The sequence below is a fragment of the Hydra viridissima genome, unplaced genomic scaffold, assembly GCF_058129835.1.
Source record: "Hydra viridissima isolate aposymbiotic clone 2 unplaced genomic scaffold, HvirCarnegie_v1 scaffold_2, whole genome shotgun sequence".
Classification (NCBI taxonomy): domain Eukaryota; kingdom Metazoa; phylum Cnidaria; class Hydrozoa; order Anthoathecata; family Hydridae; genus Hydra; species Hydra viridissima.
In genome coordinates, this window is record NW_028324301.1 from 15,862,409 (window position 1) to 15,883,360 (window position 20,952).

Genomic DNA, 20,952 nt, shown 5'->3' on the forward strand with positions numbered 1-20,952 from the left:
AATAATGACTTTATAGAATAGAATTCGATTTCTATCTGGTTTTAAACGGCAAAACAATTTTCTGTATTTTAAAAAATCGTATGTTTCATAGTTTAGCTTTTGCTGCGAGTGCTTTTGTGAGCTTAAGAAGCCAATAAAGAGCACTTTGCAAAATATCTTTTTAACTTTTTCTTTAATAGAACCTTTTGTAACAGTTAAGTGAAAAGTATGATCAGCACAAAGCATATCAGTTAAAATCTCATTGCTTATTTCCACGCCAGCTTCACATTTGATTTACCATATTCATGAGCATTTGAAAACTTCTGCCATCAGCTGTATTAAGAGGAAGATCTACCTCAGAGATGAAACTTGTCATTCTAAAATCAAAACATATTTGCTTTGAATCACTGAGTTTCTTAAGAGTCGACTTTTGGAATGATGCCTTGATTGTTGGTTGATTCGGCTTAGCTTTTCCCAATTTTACTACTTTTCTAAAAGTTCAGCTGGCTTATTACTGAATATAGTTTGTAATGACTCTTAGGATAGAACTTTAATGCATGTCATATCATCTTCTTTAGCCCTCTTTCTGCTTGTCTCTTCACTTATTTGTTGAACTTCCATGAAATATTTTAGGTAACAACTTTCCAGAAGATTGAATAAAGATGTTTTGGATGAATGTGTGAGAAAAAGTATAGTTTTACAGGTTTGACGTTCGCTTTTTTATACACCTTGTTCACCATCTTTTTGAAATGTTTCCATGCTGGACTCCTGTTTGCCATTGTAAAAAATGTCCAGAATCGCTTCGAAGTCTTGAAAAAATATAAAATTATATTTAATTGACATTATCCGATAATTAAAAAGAAAGACAACAGTATGTGACAGGGTTTTAATTTTGCTTTTTAGATTTTCGTCACAATGAGTCATTTTATTATTGGCTTCTAGTTTGCTATTGTGACGAGGGAAAAAGAGAAATCATCGACAAAAAATAAGCACAGATTTAAAACTGTTCAAGTTCAAATAAAATAATTGTTAAACTTGACGATAAATTTTTGAGTTTTGTCAAATTTATCCAATATTTTTAGAAATTAACTAACTTAAAAAAGGGATAGAAACAAAAAGAAAAAGGAAAACTTAATTAATTCAAAAACTTACTTGGTGTTGGATGTTGAATTGGCAAAGAAACATATGTTAGCAAATACACTAAAAACGTTTTATTGGAGCTGTTCTTTAACTTAAAGCTCAGCTCCAGTGATATATGACAATCACTATTGGATTGATTGATATTCTCATATAATAATACATGACGATTCAGTATTCGATTTATTAATATTCTCAAAAAATTATTGTATTTGTTAGATAACTTTGTTAAAATTTATAAACTTGGTAAATTTGTGAAACTCGATAAATTTGTGTAATTCGATTAAATTATTTGAGTCAAAATGAAACTTGACAATTTGAGCTGAAATTATTTTTAAAAACTTTTGTTAATTAAAAACTTTATTAAAAAAGTTGAACAAGAATTTTAAACTCGAACTCGCCGAACTTGAAGAACTCGCATCTACTTTTTATTTAAAAACTCCATAAAAGTATTGAACAAAAGAATAAAAGATCTTTTTAAAACTAAAGCCGGTCATACAATATATTAATGTGATGTCTTTCTTTTATGTAAACAAATCCACATTCTTTGAAACATGTTTGCAGCCTGTTGCAGAAAAGAGTTTTTCTTCTCCTGGAAAATAATGCATTTCAGAAGCAATAGCCTCTAAGATACTGTCATCATATGAAATATTACGTCTTTTAAGATCTGCTACTGCACATTGTTTTATATGTTTACGTTCGAGTGGTAAAAATGGCACATAAAAGTCTATCAAGGCTGATAAAACAATATCAGAATTTTTCAAACCACCTGGCGTGTTAAATGCAACAACGGATGAGAGTAGTCCCATCTCAGCACTGGTAATATCTTCTCTAAGTTTTCGATTTGCTAAATGATTTAAAGTGAAATTATTTATTTTGTCACCAGCAGTGTTACTCAGAAAAATGAATATATTCTTGCGATAATCTGTACCTTCGATTGAAGGATGGTAATCTAGGTAGGGCTTTAAAACATCTGCAAGGCCCTCTGGCATTTTATCTACTTCATCAAATACGAATAATGAGCGTTCACAACTTTTTGTAGATGATTCAATTAATGCTTTTAAGTCTGCTTGGTATGCTCTCAAATTTTCTTTATGTCGATAATCTAATGTTGCAATTTTTTTATGAAAAAATGCACTTTTAACCCCTTTCTTGAACAAATGTTTTGCAATAATATTAGATACAAGAGTTTTACCGGTACCCGTCCATCCATGAAATGACATAACTAATGGCTTTTGTGGGTTTTTATCTTTACTGTGGGATTCTACAGCTTTAGCAACAATTTTACTAACTAAATGCTGCCCAAATAGTTCTTCATTTAAACTAGTTTGAATGCCATTTATACTTTGCATTAACCAAATTCCATTGCAAAGTTCTTCATCTGGAGAGGGAGGATTGGCTAAACGAAAAAGTGCACAAATTTTATTCAAGAAAACATTTTCAAGGTTTGCAAGGTTAATAGGTTCTGTTACAAGAGACTTTCAGTCACTTTTAAAATGAAAATTTAATTTATTGGTAGTGCTTTTCCCCGCTAGAATTATTTGAATGTTTTTTAGTATATTTAATGCAATCCTTTTGTTAAACAAAACTGAACAATGATAGTTGACAATAATTGCAATGAAAGCAGTATTTAAGAAAGCCACTTAAGAAAGAATTGATAGACCACGATCTCTAAAATAAATTTCACATTTTTGCAAAAACAGTAACTTTCAGAGTGTCGGAAGTCTCTTATATGCGATACTACCACCAACAATACATCAGTGTTGTTTATCGAAACAATCTGTCCTACCAAGATCGATGCCATTTTGTTACCGGTATTTAGTACGGATATTGCAAAAAATGACCGATTCAGTGACTACACGATACTTACCGTACCAAGACACTGATGCTTATATATCAGAGTCTCGAAAGTCTTGTATGAACAATAACATCATCAATGATACTTCAAAATTGGTATCGAAAAAATCAGCCCATCAGAGACTGACGGCGATTCGGTTTCGGTATCGTTACAGGTATCAATAGACGGGTATCGTAAAAAATGACCAACTACACGATACTTTTCGTACCGAGATTTTGATGCTTATAATATTGAACAATTTGAACAAAGAAAGCCCCGTTAAATGCAACAAGTAGAAATATAGTTTTTTAAAAGTTAATTCTGACCAAATTCATTCATTTTTCTATCTATACAAGGCTTATCTTTGATTTAAATAGCTGTTTTGATTTTAAAAAATAATTGTATTTAAGTTCTGAAGAGTATTGACTTACTAAGTGCAGTACTTTCGAAGTACCAAAAACTGTAACTGATTATCGAAGATTTCCAGTGATTTAGTTGTTTAGGTTTAGTGATTTAACTGTTCATTAACTCTTTGCACTGTCCAATAAAATTGCCAAGAGAAATGTGTTACTTATGGTATAGATGCAACAATCGCGCAAGAAAAATGGTGCCACTAACTTGTGTCGCCCTCCTACATCAACCACGGACAGTGCGTATAAAAACGAAAGTTCGCAAAGGCAAAACTGGGTTAAGTTGGAAGAAAGTGATGTATCTCAGACCTTTAGCCGGAGTGATTTCAACTTCAACGAATTTGATTTACTAAAAACGTATCGTTATCCTACACTTTTGGTCATACAAGAAAAGGACAGAACCACTACTTACCGAAATACTTAAGGCATGGCCGTCTGTGCTATGAGGCCTCGCAAAATTGTACGTTGCGGCCAGGAGCTTAGGGTCGTTGAAAAACAACAACTAAAGAAAAATTATGGGTAGCATGAATTTTTGAATTAGTTATTACTAAATAAATAAAACTTGTTATTGCATAGAAAGCTTGTAACAATTATAAAAAAAATATTCCTCGGCTATTAAGCTTTGTTTATAAAAGCAAAACCTAGAAAAAGCAGCGCCTCACCATTTTAAGTGCAACAAGTGCAATTGCACAAGATCCTTTACTATCGCAAATTGAATGAAAAACCAAGGCTTAAAAATTAAAAATTTCTTATTAATTTCTTTGTAACATTATTTTGGTTAAAATCAACTAAAATAAATGCGATAAGTTTTTAAAAAAACTATTTAGTGTTTGTACATGGTCCCCAAAAAATACTGTATAATGCTATGAAAAACATTCCCGAGCCAGAAGGAGGTAAAACTTTTACAAAATCACACACTAACAGATTCAACATATGCAGAGAAATTATAAGAAACATAACAAGTTAGCCAAGAAAAAAAAGCTTTTCATAAACATATTTTAAAATATATCTGTTTTTACAAAACCATTGTTTGAACTTATTCTGTTTAAGTATATGTAACAACAGTTTTGTAAGATTTTCAAAGCTTTTATTTTTCTCGTATTTTCAAACAACTTATTACTGTAGTATAATCGCCGAGTTTTTCACAATAAATATTTGCTTTTTATTCCTCTTCATTTTTATTTCCAGTTAAATATACTACATCTGCTTTTGTATCTATTTGTGCACTTTTCTAGCTTAGGCATTATCAAGCTTAGGTATAGTGTTAATGCTAAGTATGTATATATATTTTCAGCCGTTATATGAGTTTATGGTCCTAATGCATTTGCAATTCTTCTGAACTTCAAAAACATTTTAATAATGTAATGCTATAGTTAAGTTCTTTTATTTTACTGCTGGATTTGAGAGCAGTTGCAGTTGCAATATAAGTAAAACAGTCTAAACTTGCTAGTTTAGACTGTTTTACTTATATTGCAAGCTTGATATATATATTAGACTAATATGCATATGCAGTTAGTCACTTTTTTCTGTAATCATATTATTAGAAACAGATTTAAATAGATGTAAAAAGTCATGTTACTTTATTATGTTGTGTTTGGTCAAATATGCATCAATGTTATTAAACTTTTCAATAAGTGCTTGATCTTTGTTGTCCATTAAAGCAACAAGCTTCCTCCAGAAATGTTTAGTCAAAACCAAATTTAGTTTGCTTAAACTAAAGTTTAGAATCAATCTCACAAACTGGTAAAATACTGTATTGCGGTCCTTCACAAAGTGAAATTTGCAATTACAAAGTAATTGTAAGAACCCTGTTTTCAGCGTGTTTATAACTTTTTCTTGTTTTTTATTATTTCTTGTTTTTATATTTGTTTCTTAGCTCTTTATTTTTTAACTTTTGATGTAATAACCTGAAGCATGAAATCCTATCGGATATTAAGAAATATATCAAGTGCATTTCGCATAATGCTCTAGAACGTTGATAATGCTTTAAAGGTTGTTTTAATGTTGCTCAAAGGATAGGTATTAAACTGGATTGGTCTAAATGAAAACTTTTTACATTAATCTAAGTGAAGCTTTTCGTAGATAAAGAGGTGACAAATCTATATAAAAAACTGACCAATATCACAAAAGTCAAATATGATGCAAAAAAAATACAAATGCAACATTCTTTATGACACCTATAACACTGCTCATTAGAGAGATAGGACATAATTGGTAGTGATGTTGTCTCAATTTGTATTTTTTGTTCTTTCAACTTTAGATTATTCTATTTATTGATTTTGAGACCTGCTTTTATACGATTTTTAATCAGTATAAAGTTCTCCATCATAATTAATCATTATAGTAGGAAAGGAGAAGAGTGTGTGTGTGTGTGGTGGGGGGGGAGGGGAGCTGAAGAGACCATACCCAGCACGCATATCTCTTTTCGGTTAAATATAGATGCATTTAAAATGTCTTTTATAGATCAGTTAAACAGAAAGAAGACATTTTAACTAAAGACAATCGATTTTACAGAACAATTATTTGAAATGAGCGCCATTAAAAAAACGTGCATGGCAGAAACTTGTTTCTAGAGATGAAAAAAAATTTATACGCAGCTAAGTTTATACTAACCTTTGAACGCACAGTGGGCCATGGTGTGCCAAAAGTCAAAATTGTTTTTTTTCAATTTTTGTATAAAAAACTACTATTCAAAGAACGCAACATATTCATTAAACATATTATTGAAACATAAAAGCATTGGGATTGTTAATCAAAAAATGTGTCTTAACTAAAATTTTTTAATTTTTTTTAAAATTAAAAAATTTTTTCACTTTTCAAAATTTTTCAAAATCACTTTTCAAAATCGCTTTTCTTAAAATGTTTAGAAAAATATTTTTTTATGTTTTGCCATTTAATGTTAGGTAATTTATATTACTACAAATATGAATTGCAGTTTTAATACAAAAATTGGCTATCGATTGGCATTTTTGTTTATCTTCATGAACGTATTTGACTCATTTAATTATTAATCGAAGATTGTGCTTTTAATTGGTTGAAATAATTACGTTTTTTTTTGCTTATATTATGCTTATATTTTTTCGGCCATGTTTGGTGACAGTTTTTATGGCTTATTCACTGAAAAAAATATATTTCATGATTTAAAAACAGTTTTGGTTGCCGATACTTTCATATGTAAACTATGTAACTGAAACATTAAGCATGATTTTATACCGTGACAACTGTCAATTAAACATTTTTTTTTTATTACTATATGTTATTGATTATACAAAAACCCTACATAAAAACGTTGCTTAGATATTGTTAGTAAAATAATCGACAACTATATTTAACTTAAAGGGCATTCCACATCAATGGGGAACCACCTATTCGACATCACCGACTCAGATTTTGATGAAAATTGGAACACATGTTGGGCATATGGACAGAAGAAAAACAGAAAATTTTTTTTGACTTAGGTCAATTATTTCCTGAGATATGATCTATCAAAGTTTTGACCTTTTCACTTGACCTTGGTTATTTAAAACTTCATAACTTTTTTTCTATTGTACTTAGGAAGTTGATTTTGGTGGCAAACAGAAGCTCTTGCATAGACAAATAGCTTTGTGTCTATACAAAAAGTGATAAGTTCAATAAAACAAAAGTTATTGGTCATTTGGTCATTTGACCTTGACCCTGGTCGATGGCAAAGTTCTAAGGTCATAATTTTTTTTTCCACATTGCTTTTTCTATTGTGAATGTCCCATGAAAAAATCTTTTTGGGATTCCCATAAACAGATTTGAGATTAACGTTAAACTAAATGTAGATTCTAAAAGTTTATTATTTAAATACCTTTTTTTTTACAAACTTATAATTATACAGTATTTCAAGGTAGTTTATTGAACGTAGGCCCTAAGTTAAGTAATAGCTACCATTAACCAAATATTCTATAATTTGGTGATATACTACAATTTGGTATATATATATATATATATATATATATATATATATATATATATATATATATATATATATATATATATATATATACTGTTGGAAAAATACAAAAATGAATTATTTAGCTGTTTTAACTACATGGAAGCACAGTTCTGAATTCAGTACGATATTTACACTATAACCATTGCAATACATATTTGCTAATAATAAGTTGAAAAAAGCTATAATAGTTAACGATGATGCAAGTTAAGTGCTTTGGTTGCTCTTTCAGACTCTTTAGAAGTAATGAAGTATGACCGACCAGTTGTAGTTTTAGGTTCGACAGCTAGCAAAAGATTATTCAAATCAACAATAAAAATATCTGGAAGATCTTTGAAGGAGAAAAGTTGACTTGGACCATAAGGGTGAAGAAAGTTCATGGTTAATTCTCTTTTTTCTGGATTGCTCTCCAACACACAACCTATCCACCAATGTTCATCATACTCTACAACCATGTAACCGATAATTGATCTGAAGATTAGCTGGCTAACTTTCTGTGACGTAATTTTTTTAATTCTAGACACAGAACTGGAACTATAATCTTGTACTTGAAGTTCAATCGTGGATAATGGTTCAAAGCAATGAAGTTTTTGGGTACCAGGTATCGTTTTAGTACTCGAAAATCTTTCCTTCAATATTGTGGATTCGATTTGCCAATCATTTGCGTTTGAAATGCCATTTTTAATCTAAATTTAATTTGAAAGTTGCTAAAAACTGCTTCCTAATTTGTCTTTTGATGACTAGTTCAATGGAAATGAATTGTTTTTTTTAATATGAATATATATAGCCTCAAGCCTCATATCATTTAATATTGACTAAGTATGTATATATAGCACTACTAATTAAATTACAACCTAGAAAATAATAGGAAAAAAGGAAATAAATAATAATATATATCTACAATAGGCATTTTACAGAAAATGATCTCTAAGTATTGCATTTGTAAGACCGATAAATATTAAACTTTTAGAATTTTCTAAAGCTGTTTATGAGAGTCCCAAAAAGATTTTTTCATGGGACATCCACAATAGAAAAAGCAATGTGGAAAAAAAAAATTATGACCTTTGACCTTTGCCATCGACCAGGGTCAAGGTCAAATGACCAAATGACCAATAACCTTTTTTTTTTTGAACTTATCACTTTCTTGTATAGACACAAAGCTATTTGTCTATGCAAGAGCTTCTGTTTGCCACCAAAATCAACTTCCTAAGTATAATAGAAAAAAGTTATGAAGTTTTAAATAACCAAGGTCAAGTGAAAAGGTCAAAACTTTGATAGGTCATATCTCAGGAAAAAATTGAGCTAAGTCAAAAAAATTTACATGTTTTTCTTCTGCCCTTATGCCCAACATTTGAGCCAATTTTCATCAAAATCCGAGTCGGTGATATTGTCAGTATTCTATAATTAAGATAAATTAAAAAGTTCTCATATACATATATTTGGAACACCAGAGAGTTAAAAATCCTATTTTTTAAAATAATTTGCGGTATATAAGTCAAGAATTTGTATAAATTTTGCTGTCACTATGAAAAGCTTGTTACTATGCGTAATAAGGTTTTTATAGCAACAAACTTAATATCATAATATAAAATGCATACCTCGTATTAGTACTGTTACCAAATTTAGTGCATATGACACAAAAGATTATTGCTACGCCAAAATAGGTAGCCATAGCAACCAAATAAAAAATTACACCTTCATAAAAAGCGCAGACCTTGCACAGGTGCTCGTTGCAAACTTGATATGTATAGCACACATAACAAATCTGCAACTACAAAATGTAGGTTGTTGCAATGCAAAAAAATAGGTATCCATTGCAACTAAATAAAATATAACACCTTCATAAGAAGCTCAAACCTTATATTGGTACTCATACCAAAAATAGTGAATGTAGCACTAATATTAAATTAGTTATTAATTTTGTCTTAAAATTGGCCGTTATGGCCCACTGTGGAACGGCATAAATCATAATAATAAAAATTTTTAAAAAGTTTTAAATTATAAAGTTACATGCTATTATAAATTACCTACTAATATAACGACGAAATATTTTAATGGTTTCAGTGCATAACATTTTACTAAAATCGCTTCATGATCTGAAAGATAAGAACGTTATTCTTAGTTTAAACATAAATATGTATTTTTTTAGTAACGGGTGATTACTAAAAATCTGGACAAAATTGCTTACATCATATTTCTATATGCAACTAATACTTATTTTTTCAAACAATTTTTAAAATGTTGCAAATTTATTCTTCTTTTGAAATATATACTAACTTTTATATAAGTATTTTAAATTTAGTAATAAAAATGACGTCAAACGAAGAGCTCCAGAGAAAACGTGTGTACCAGTTTTATCAAGAAAATTCAGATAAACCTAAATCATTCACTGTTTCTCATTTTGAAGCAGAAAACTTATCAAGATCGATTATATATGGAATTATTAAACGTGTAGAAGAAGATAAACCATTTGAAAGGCAAACTGGAAGTGGTAGAAAGCCGAAAATAATGACTAAGCGCGCCATCAGTCAACTTACCAAGCTTTTTGACCATAAATGTGGCGTTTCTCAGCGTATAGCTTCAAAAAAGTTCAAATGTTCTCAGTCACTTATTTCTAAGACAATGAAAACCAAAACATCAATAAAAAAAAGAAAACAAATGAAGATTCCAAGTCGAACTGAGAGCCAGAGAGCAAAAAACCGGCGTTTGTGTGGTCAACTTTATAAAAATTATAAAGATTTTATTTGGGTTCTTGATGACGAGTCTTACTTTACTCTCTCGAACAGCCAAATTAATAGTAATAATAATTTCTATTCAAGTAACATCAAATTAACACCAAACAATGTTAAATTCAAAGAAAAAAAGAAATTTGAAGAAAAATTATTGGTTTACGTGGTCATTTCGCTATTTATTGTACAGTCTGGAACAGCTATTAACCAGCATATTTATGTTGATGAATGTTTGACTAAAAAACTATTACCACACATCAAACAGCTTCCAAAAAATACCAAATACATGTTCTAGCCTGATCTAGGAAGTGCCCATTACTCAAACAAAGCTGTTAAGTTTTTGAATGAAAATGGTATAAAGTTTGTAACAAAAAGTGAAAACCCTCCAAATATGCCTGAATGTCGTTGTATTGAGCATATTTGGTCTTTTATCAAAGGAGATGTTTACAAAAATGGTTGGCAGGCAGAGAATTTGGATCAATTACGCTCTAGAATAATTTACTGTTTTAAGAAATTCGACAAAGAGCTGGTACAACGCTTGGCAGAGTCTACTAGCAAAAGACTCGACGCAATATGAAGACAAGGTCTTGTTGAATTGAGATAAACGTTTTTATTAAAATAGAATAAGTTTGCTATTTTATTCTTTTTAAAACAATAAAATAGGTCTTCTAGATTAAAAATTACTTCATTTTTAGTTTTGTCCAGATTTTTAGTAATCACCCGTTAATAAATGGTGTTTTTAATAACGCCAAAAACTGCTTTAGTGGTTGGTTGAGCACAACATTTCCATTGAGAATAATATTTAAAAACAACAGTGAGAGGAAGGAGTTTTCAGAAGTTTGCTTGGTGTAAGTTTGCCATTTTTTTGTCTTGAAATAAGAAAATTTTTATCTAGATACAATTATGCCCTTAACAAAAAGTTCATAACAACAACGACGTCGTAGAGACATTCAAAACGAATACAACAAAATACTGGATTCTATATCTTTAGACAGTATACTTTATGTTGGAGTATTAGGAGGAGATGGTAGTTCATCTTATGAGAATGAAAGCACATTTTAGGAATATTCTGACCATTAGAATATTTGTTTTCTGACAATGAATACTCTGATAACCTCGAGTTTAATAAGTACAAACAAAACTCAACTTTGAAGAAAAGTTTGTCCGTATGTCTCACAGCTGTAAAAAACTCTTCTGATATATATCAAAAGAGTTTTTTAAACTTATGAAAAGTAAAAAAACTTTTAAGAAAATATAAAGGACTGGTTCTCGATACCCCAATATTAATTCAATTAGGATAGTAAATACTATATAAAAAGCATTAAATTAAATGATTTTTAAATTTATTAAGGGTGTTGAGAAATTCTTTTTAAGAAAATAATAACTTTAATTATGTTCTCTTTAAAATTAGAGCGCGGATGGGATGAAATTAATTGCAGATCTGAATAAAAAATTCGTTCTGCAATCATTAAATTTGGTGGCAAATTAGTAACTGCCTTTCTACATCTTGAACTTTTTCTTGATAATTCTGAATAGGATCCTTCACTTCAGGCTTTGATACCCTGTCATAAATCTCTACTCAAATAAAGCCTGTGCAAACCTTTTCTAAGTTTTGTCACAGAGGATTTTATAAGAGACATTACCTTATTTTTGACACGTTAAGATTATTTTGATTTTTATTTATTCTTAGCTTAACGTTTTATACTTATTACAAAACTTAAACAGAATAAACATGGTGTATGTTAAGCCAGGTTTTGGTAGCCTGTATAAACATGGGCGCCAGAATAAACATGGTGCATATTAAGCCAGGTTTTGGTAGCCTGTAATATTATTTTACGTTTTAAAATAATTCCTTTTTTTTTTAACATTTTTTTTTGCTGATGTCCTTTAGTAGTCTCAGTAATTTTAAGGAAACGAGATAATTGCACTACCATTATAGTTTTGCGCTAGACAAAGAAAAAGGTGATATTGCAATCCAACTACCTAATCAATGGGTAGGTTTTGTTCCCAAGCTTTATATAAAAAACATCAAAATTTATTAATAAATTTATAGCTACACAACTATTTCACTATTGCAATTGACAACTAAATGAACAATTTAAAACACGTTACATACTACCTGCATAAGCAGTACCAGTAGCATATAAACCAACTGCTAATATTGTAACTGGCTCAAAAGAATACACGAACTTTAAAGAAATCAATATGATTATCGATTTCAATTTTCCGATCATCTGGAATTGAGTTTCTTACAAGTAAAATTTGTTGCTAAAAGCAGAAGTCAATGAGATTATTTTCAAATATAATCTTAAAACTAAAACTTTACAAACACTGTCATTCGTAAAAAATTAGAAAAGTAAGGTTATAGTTGTCGAAGGTTTTTGCAAAACAAATATTGTATCAACTTCTTATTCAACGTGTTTTTTTGGAAATCAAACCGGAAACTCGTAACATTCGATCGTAACCATTTTCTTAGTAAAATGAAAAAAATTCTAAGAAAAATCAATAAACTTTATATTTTAGTTCTTTTAGCGAAATTTTTTTAATATTCAACTCATGCGTCTAGGTCTTTTTAGAGTAGTGTTGTTTTAGAGCGCCTTTTCCAAATACAATTGATTACTGAGGCCAATAAAAAATTTATTGTTAAAACTATTTAAAAACAAAAACAGCTTAATATTTATTCCGGTAAAAGTATATCTTTTTATCACTAACTCACCACATATTGAATTCAAAAAAAGAAAGCGGCACTCATTGTAACTTTCACCAAAATTATATTTTCAGGTCTTATAGAATCTTTTACGCTCAATATTTCAAGTTATGATAAAAATATCAAATATACTAATTGTAAACAATTCAATTTTAGTTTTGATTTGGTAAGGATTTTAGTGCTATATTTGTGTTATGAAAAGGTATCGAATTACAAACAGAAAGTTAAAGAATTATTTTATTTAATCAATAAAGAGGATGAATATTATTCTATTGTGTAATTTCTGAAATTAACAGACATTCGTGTAATATCATATAGCCTTAATCGAAACTTAAGAATAGTTTATAGAGAGTATTTCTTTTAGCTTATTTGTTTAATATTTTAAACTTAGTTCTCAACTTTTTTAAAAAAGTAATAATAATCTAAATGAAATGCTGAGAATTAGAAATAACAGTCATTATTTTACAACAACAACTACAATATCACCAAATTCTGATAAAAAGATGTCATCTCTGATAATAGAAAGTTTTTATATTCAGCTACTCAAAAACTTTTAACTTAATGAATATAATAAATCTAGCTTAAAAAGTAACCTCAGAAATACTTAGAAACATCAAGTTGTAATATTTTTTTTTAAATAATATTTTTTAATGTTTTGGGCTTTTTTATGCAGCAAGAAACCAGCGAAGTGGTGAATAAAAAAAGTCTGGTTGAACAAGAAAGCTAATAAGATGTGATAAAGAATTTTTAAAAGTCGCTTCTTTGCCCCACCGTTAAATAGTTAGTGCAGAATTAGTCAAAGACCTAGAGAGGGCAGTAGGTTCTGTAGTAAATCCTTAAACAGTCAGAAGATATTTAATAAAACCTAGACTCGGATGTTATATGCATAAATAAAAAAGTATGTTTTCATATAGCATATAGCATATATGTGGACTTATTTTAAGTTTCATTTTGTAGACACTTTGAAGGTATCTCTTTCTTATGCGCAGCACTGAATAACAAACACAGTTAGGAAAGTTTTTACTAGTACGGTTCGCCATTCCTACAACAAATCGGAAAAAGCTGAAAAGTGAGGCTATGTTGACCTAAAGGAAACAAACAGCTTCAAGCAAAAGAACAAGGTGCAACTGCCACCCCTGCCAACCTATTTTCATTTAGGTTTACTGGTAGACGGGCCCCAAACACCACACGATTTTTTCTTTTGTCGTATCTTTTGTACAAAACAAATAGTTTAACCTTATTTTGCTTTCTTATATGCCTTTATATGGTAAAAGTTCTTCCCAGGGGTTTAGAAGTACTTTGGTATTTTTATTTAACGTTATTTTTTTTTCAGTAAAGTTTCACCATATTTTAGTAGAGGACCTCAAAAACCGCGTGGTTTAAATTGTTTATAACTTTTTTGAAATTAGTTGCAACTTTCCCATTTTTTGGAATAGCTTGTTATATTAAAATCACCTTTATATAGTACTTTGTTTGCAAACTTATATTTTAGGAAAGTACATAAGTCGCTACAAAAACCACATGCTTGGGACCCCAAAAACCACATTAAGAATTTGTTTGTAACAAAAATATAAGTGATATAACAAAAGTTCATGGTTTAAACTAGATTTGTAGCACTTATAAATATCTTTTTGATGATAATGAATTTAAATACAGATTTTATTTTACGCTCCTGCTTAGAGGATAGTTTTAGTTCAGTTTACAGTATGTGAATTTGCGATATTATTTTTTTGTAAGCAAACAAATAAACATGAGTAACAAGAACAAAAAAAATCAAAGCTCTTGCATTCAAAACTTGCAAATGAATTCACGAAATCAAAGTTCTAATGCTGAAGCACTTGTTAAAAGAAAAGCTATGTTAGAAAGAAACAAACAACTTGAAGCTGCTGTTTAATGGTGTAAAGAAAATAATATAAGAAGACATGCTGCAATTAAACCAAGATAATTTCCACTTATCAAAGATCGTAAAACAATAAACCGTAGACTTGATTGGAAAACAGTCAATGATCTTGAAAGGCAGTACTGTGCAATTCTCTTGGAGGAAGAGGAGACGTCAATTGTTTCATACATTAAGAATAAAAATCAGGCAATGCAAGGCATAAACAAAACAGAACTAATAAAACTTGTCCTTGATGTTCTCAAGGTCAGACAATACACAAATAAAAGATTGAAAGGTGGCAGAAAGTTCATACCATTATCAGAAAATGCAAAAAATGCTTTGACAAAAAACAAGTGTTTATGTTTCTTATACATATTTTTAAAAGCTAGTAATAGTCAACATGCTAAGATATGAAGAGATTGCTTGTAGTTCGAGGATTTGAAGATTTTAAGGAGAAGTTTTCTAAGTTGTTTTTTTTTTGTTTCAAACACAGTTAGGTAAATCGTTTTGGATGCGCTTTAAAGTTAAGAATCCTAGTTTAACACTCAAGCGACAAGAAAATATGTCAAGAAATTGTGCTCTCAATTGCACATGGGAAATGGCACGTTCCCACGTTGGTATGAGGAAATATTGGGTTTTTTGTTTTATAGTTCTATCAAAACTGAGTTACTAGTTGATTTTCATGGTTGCCTTTAAACTCTCTTGCAGAAGATTTGGTTGAGGCTGGCATTATGACTGAAGCAGCACAAAAGGGAACAGGAGTTTGGTCTGGAAATTTTGATACATGCAGAATATTTAATCACGACGAAATACCACAGTTCATCAACTTTGGTGTTGATGCTACTCCTGCTAGTCTTGTTTTTGCTGCAAAAGGGGAAACATGTTGTAAAATGATCAGAGAGAACCGTGAATGCGTCACCATACATCCTCTAGTGTCATTTTCACGTAGATAAAACCTTATCATTTTTATGAAAAATATTTATAATATGAAGGGCTCAGTGGAAAAAGTACTTAAGTTACATTTTTTCAAAGATGAGTTAAGACCGGTATATTATTTGATTACCTCCCCTAAACCATCCTTGTAAATTTATGCCATGGAAAAAGTACCGAAGTAGCTTAAATCGAATACTATACATCAGCTGCTTTGGTAAAGTTTTGAAGAAGAAGTTCTTAAGTGCTGATCTTTAGGGAAAAAAGTTCTTAACTGTTACCAACCAATCATAAAATTACTGCCAGCCGATAAGAATGCACCAAAGAGTCACACCCTTCCTGTTACTTTCAACAACAATGGCTGACACCGTAGTTGAGAAAAGTGAAAACAAAACTGGGAAAAAAAGAAAATCTACACCAAATAAATGGTCAAAGACTGCAATAAAGCGTGCCAAAGCTTCAGGTATGTTGTTTATTGAGTAATCAAAATAATGAAATTAAAGATAGCTATGTATACTAACTAATATTAAAAAAAAAAAATCACTTTACTTTAAATCATGCCATGAGGCATGATGCTATAATTTCGGCTTCCATGCTGTACAGACTGTACACAGTACTGTTATCACTGCAGAATTTCGGCGATTTGAGGACTTTATTATTAATATTATGTAAAATCTAGATCTAGTCTGTTTTAAAATATAGGTATATTAGCTTTAGTTATTTATTTCTATTGATTTAAACAGTTCTCAGTTCTATTTTTAAATAGTAGGCCCTATCTTAATTTGATTTTTTTTTAAAATTTATAGTTTATAGATCTAGTTACTAGATTTAATATCAGCCTATCTATACTATTAGTATTACGCCCTCTTCACCTCACTCATTTTATGTTGTAGCCTAATGTAAAATGTCAACTTTATATTTACAGGCGATGCGCATAAAAACCACGTGGGAAAGGATGTTGATGAAAGGAGCCAGCACTATGTGGACTGCAGGTGCAAATGCCTAGAGAAGTTTAACGATGGAGAAAAGAGTAATATTTTAAAAGAATTTAATGAGCTTGCCGAACAAGAGAAACAAAACATTTATTTAAGTGGTTGCATTTCTGTAAAAGAAGAAAACACTATTAGGCGAAAACAGAGTCAGGCAGTCCCCAAAACATTCCGTAGCAGCTACAGCTACACAATAAAAGAAACTGGCTCTCCTATACCTGTGTGCAAAAATGCTTTTTGTGCTCTGCACGGTATTAAGGAATCACGTCTGAAAAAAAAAGTCCTTCACTTTGAAGAACCCCTACAAGACTTAAGAGGAAAGCATGACCATCACAAAAAACTTAATGATGAGATTGGCCAAGCAATCCGTCAACATATTTCTTCATTTCCTGCACGAGAAAGCCACTATTCTTGAGCAGACAATAAAAAAAGTATAATCAATTCTTTAGAAATATTTTTTTTGTAAATGTTAAACAACATTATTGTTTAATATTTACAAAAAAAATATTTCTAAAGAATTGATTATACTTTGCATTTTTAAGTTTTAAGGTTTTATATGCTAAGTATATTTACTTTAGTACATGCATTAACTGAAACATTCATTTAACCCTAATACTAGATATAATCCCAAGGTTATGAAATTGAACCAAACCTATACCTACCTAACTAAATTAACCCTAATGATATGATTAACTCCAACGCTATTATAACTTTATATTATTATATTATTATTATTATATTATTCTATTTTTATATGATTGTTTATTAATTTCTGCTTTTATCAACTGATTGCAGAATTTATCCGTCTCATCTTGTATTTTTAGAAATTAACTAATATTCTGATATGTTATAAAATTGTAAAACAATAATGATTTCAAGATCTAAAGCTTCAAAGAATCGTCATATACTTTTTGGAGAAGGTCGTCAATTACCCAATTTTTGCTTGCCAACCCACAAGCAAGTAGGCAAAGCATACTTGTCTGAGAAGAATTATGAAACTGAACCACTACGGTCTGTTTGTAAGAGACTAGCAGAGAAACTTTCTCAGATATGGATTAAAGCATCAGTTCCTACTATAAGTCTTCGAGGCATAGAATTACAGCTGGAGAAGTACATAGGCAATGTTCAGAAAGTGATTCGATCAAAGTCTGCAACAGTCAAACAAGATGAAATAGAAAAAGATCTTCACACATTGTTTGACATTTGTTCGTGTAAATGCAAAGAACTTTCGTCTTGTTGCTGTCCAATGGTTCTGAAGGTGCCAGCAATTGAGCATGACTTCCTAACTGATCAACGCACTATACGTGTTGGCAGAATAGCTGGAATCGACAAGAAGGAATCCGCACGTGCTGAGAGGCGTTTAAAACGAAAATCTGTTTCATTATCAAAGGAAGAGACTCCAGTTAAGTGTGCCAGAGTCGTTGAAGCATCTGATAATGAATCAGATAATGAAACAAACAACAATTCTGACACCGAAACTTATTCCCCTTCCGTATCAGATGTCGATACCGAAGTCACATCTACTCGTCTGAAAAACCGTTGTTTAAAAAATATTGCTCTACAAGCAGATGGTTTTGGCATACCAGATAGAGCAGTTGCCGCGATTGTATCAGCAACTCTGGTTGATTTTGGTATAGAACATATGGGGCCAGTGGATCGGAATAAAATTCGCAGAGAACGAAAACTACTGAGAACATCCTGTAAAAATGCTGATTGTAGAATTACTGGATTGTATTTTGATGGAAGGAAAGATCAGACTTTAAAACTTGAGGGGGATAGGCAGACTGTGATTTCTGAGGAACATATTTCCATTTTATCAGAGCCAAATTCAAAGTATGTTGATCATTGTACGCCAACAAGTGGATCAGCCAAATCCATTGCAGATTCAATAATTGATACTGTTGACTGCACGAACCTTGTTTGTATTGGTTCTGATTCAACTAACGTTAATACTGGTTTAAACACTGGAGTTATACGCAGAATGGAAATTGAACTTGGTCGACCACTGCACTGGTCCATTTGTCTTTTACATCTGAACGAGCTTCCTTTGCGACATCTTTTTCACTCCTTAGATGGTGCAACAACTGGACCCCATTCATTTAATGGACCAATTGGCAAGTTTATTTCAATGTCTGTTAAGAAACCCATAGTCAGCTTTGCCATACTTGTTGGTGAACCTATTATATGCAATAAGCAGTTGTTAAGCAGTGATCAACTGTACTTTTTCGAAATTGTTAATGCGGTGAAGACAGGTGTTGTACCAGATAGATTTAATTCTAGAACACCTGGGCGGCTAAACCATGCAAGGTGGTTGACACTAGCAAACCGTGTTCTACGCCTCTATATATCTACTGAAGATCCATCAAATGAACTAATACTTTTGGCTAAATTTATTGTGAATTCATATGCGGTTGTTTGGTTTGACATTAAGAAACATTCAAACTGCTGGAATGCTGCTCCACACTATTATAAAATGATAGAAACATCACGATTTCTTCCTGTGCGTTATCGAATAGTTGTTCAGCAAGTTTTGAAGCGCAATAGCTACCCGGCTCATATCGAGAGCATTATTCTGGCTATGCTCAAAGACAACCGTCAAGTGAACCGTAAGCTTGCATTGAAGAGAATTCTTCGTGCTCGTGAAGATGACATACCAAATCGAAAATTTCAACTCCCTGAGATACGATTTCAAGCGACTAGTTATGAAGAACTGATTGACTGGCAAACACAGCCCCGCTTGGAACCTGTTCTGACAAAACATATTCCAACTGTACAAATATTGGCATGGCTTTCGTCAGTTGAAGACATAGTTATTGACATTGAGTCATTTCCATGTCACAATCAAAGTGTTGAACGTGTGATTAAAATTGTGACTGAATCAGCATCTAAAGTTTATGGTCATGAAAACACTACTTTGGTTATGGTTAAATATTTTAGCAACTATCTTTTTCATTTAGTTTCTTTTGATTTTTTTTTAGAAGTATGACTTAAATCTTTATGAAACACTAATTTGAAAACTTAATTTAAAATTTCAATTTTTTATGGACTATAATGTCAAAATGTTATAAAATGGAAAAAAAAAAATATTGGTTTTAGTGTAATTTTCAAAACTTAATGCTAATTTGGGTATTTTTAAGAGTTTCTTTTCAAAAAACTTAGAAAATAAAAGGTTTATTCTGCTGCTTGATAAGGCTTGATCTATGAGTTACAGGTATTAATCTAAGCGTGTGGCTTTTGGGGTCCATTAGTTTTTGGGTCCTGTCTACCCGTTAAATATCCGTACTGTATATTTTAGTATGTTGCAATATTTAAAAACTAGATTAAAAAATAAATTTATTTTACGGGTGAATTTTGGGTGTAAACTTGTCTTTTCATCAAACCTTTACCGGTACTGTTTTAACAACCAGTACTGCACGATTTCAAAGACGTATGTCTTTGAAATACTTTTTAAAAATAAATACTTTTTAAAAATAAATACTTTTTAAAAATAAATACTTTTTAAAAATAAATACTTTTTAAAAATAAATACTTTTTAAAAATAAATACTTTTTAAAAATAAATACTTTTTAAAAATAAATACTTTTTAAAAATAAATACTTTTTAAAAATAAATACTTTTTAAAAATAAATACTTTTTAAAAATAAATACTTTTTAAAAATAAATACTTTTTAAAAATAAATACTTTTTAAAAATAAAAATGTTAACCCATCCAACAACAAGTCGTCTTAAAGACAAATTAAAGATGTCTTGAAATTGGTCTTAAAGATGTCTTAAACTGGTCTCAAATGAAGCACAGTAAGTACTCTTAACTAAAACGTCTAAATGCTGCCTTATTGAACACGTATTAAAGACGGCTTAAACTGGTCTAAAATGAAACACAGTAAGTCGTCTTATTTCAAACGTCTTAAAGTCGCCTAACTTAACACGTAGTTATGACGGTTTAAAAAGACGTGTATTAGGGTGATTCATATTTAACGAGTTTTCGAAAATCAAGTTGTTCCTACCTGGAATAGTTAACCACCAATATAAAAATATTTTTAAGCCAAAAATTTTTAAGTTTACGTAACTTTAGAGGTCAGCGCCAGTCAAATTTGTGTATAAAAACTAGGGTCTATTGAAAAACTACTTTTTTTGAATTTGAAATTGAAATAGAGCGGAAAACGTGCATAATTCTATAAAGTAATTGTGCCAAACTTTTTTTTATATTTATGTCTTCAGTTCGCGTTAGGGTTTTATTTTTCTTACAAAAACACGTTTTCTGACCTTTTTTATAAAATAAAAATAAGTTCTATGCATATACTGGAGCTGTATTAGAGTTTAAATATGACACAATGATTAGGTTAGAAATGGTTACAACTTTTAAGAAAATGTTTTAATGT

At 30.4% G+C, this 20,952-nt stretch overlaps 3 protein-coding genes and 1 pseudogene across 4 annotated transcripts; 2 read left to right on the plus strand and 2 right to left on the minus strand.

Annotated features, from left to right (window-relative positions):
* Window positions 1-1,571: 1,571 nt before the first annotated feature.
* LOC149892209 (torsin-1A-like) lies at window positions 1,572-12,899 on the minus strand. Of its 2 annotated transcripts, none has more exons than XM_090080387.1 (3): window positions 12,785-12,899; window positions 12,188-12,336; window positions 1,572-2,515 (listed from the first exon to the last, which is right to left on the minus strand). In XM_090080387.1, the coding sequence occupies exons 2-3, from the start codon at window positions 12,300-12,302 to the stop codon at window positions 1,641-1,643; spliced, it is 990 nt and encodes a 329-aa protein (XP_089936513.1). In that variant the 5' UTR covers window positions 12,303-12,336; window positions 12,785-12,899; the 3' UTR covers window positions 1,572-1,640. The 2 variants fall into 2 exon arrangements, with proteins under 2 accessions (XP_089936513.1, XP_089936514.1); XM_090080388.1 differs by lacking the exon at window positions 12,785-12,899 and having other exon boundaries at window positions 1,572-1,963; window positions 2,048-2,515; window positions 12,188-12,420.
* Window positions 7,531-9,090, minus strand: LOC149892210 (uncharacterized). Its single transcript, XM_090080564.1, has 2 exons — window positions 8,661-9,090; window positions 7,531-8,025 (listed from the first exon to the last, which is right to left on the minus strand). The coding sequence occupies exons 1-2, from the start codon at window positions 8,688-8,690 to the stop codon at window positions 7,531-7,533; spliced, it is 525 nt and encodes a 174-aa protein (XP_089936690.1). The 5' UTR covers window positions 8,691-9,090.
* Window positions 12,900-14,525: 1,626 nt separating the features above from the next.
* LOC149892211 (uncharacterized) lies at window positions 14,526-15,607 on the plus strand (annotated as a pseudogene).
* Window positions 15,608-18,168: 2,561 nt separating this feature from the next.
* LOC149892212 (uncharacterized) lies at window positions 18,169-19,587 on the plus strand. Its single transcript, XM_090078090.1, has 2 exons — window positions 18,169-19,496; window positions 19,552-19,587. The coding sequence occupies exons 1-2, from the start codon at window positions 18,216-18,218 to the stop codon at window positions 19,585-19,587; spliced, it is 1,317 nt and encodes a 438-aa protein (XP_089934216.1). The 5' UTR covers window positions 18,169-18,215.
* The last annotated feature ends 1,365 nt before the right edge of the window (window positions 19,588-20,952 follow it).

What these genes read in the sequence shown, in the direction of transcription:
- LOC149892210 (XM_090080564.1), bottom strand. Translation starts at nt 8,690, where the DNA reads ATGTTGGGCATAAGGGCAGAAGAAAAACAT. An exon ending in TAAGGGCAGAAGAAAAACAT is followed by an intron (nt 8,026 to 8,660) that starts GTAAATTTTTTT and finishes AATTAAATTTAG; the next exon opens with ATTAAAAATGGCATTTCAAA.
- LOC149892209 (XM_090080387.1), bottom strand. Translation starts at nt 12,302, where the DNA reads ATGATCGGAAAATTGAAATCGATAATCATATTGATTTCTTTAAAGTTC. An exon ending in TACTGGTACTGCTTATGCAG is followed by an intron (nt 2,516 to 12,187) that starts GTAGTATGTAAC and finishes TTTTTCGTTTAG; the next exon opens with CCAATCCTCCCTCTCCAGAT.
- LOC149892212 (XM_090078090.1), top strand. Translation starts at nt 18,216, where the DNA reads ATGGGGCCAGTGGATCGGAATAAAATTCGCAGAGAACGAAAACTACTG. An exon ending in AAAACACTACTTTGGTTATG is followed by an intron (nt 19,497 to 19,551) that starts GTTAAATATTTT and finishes ATTTTTTTTTAG; the next exon opens with AAGTATGACTTAAATCTTTA.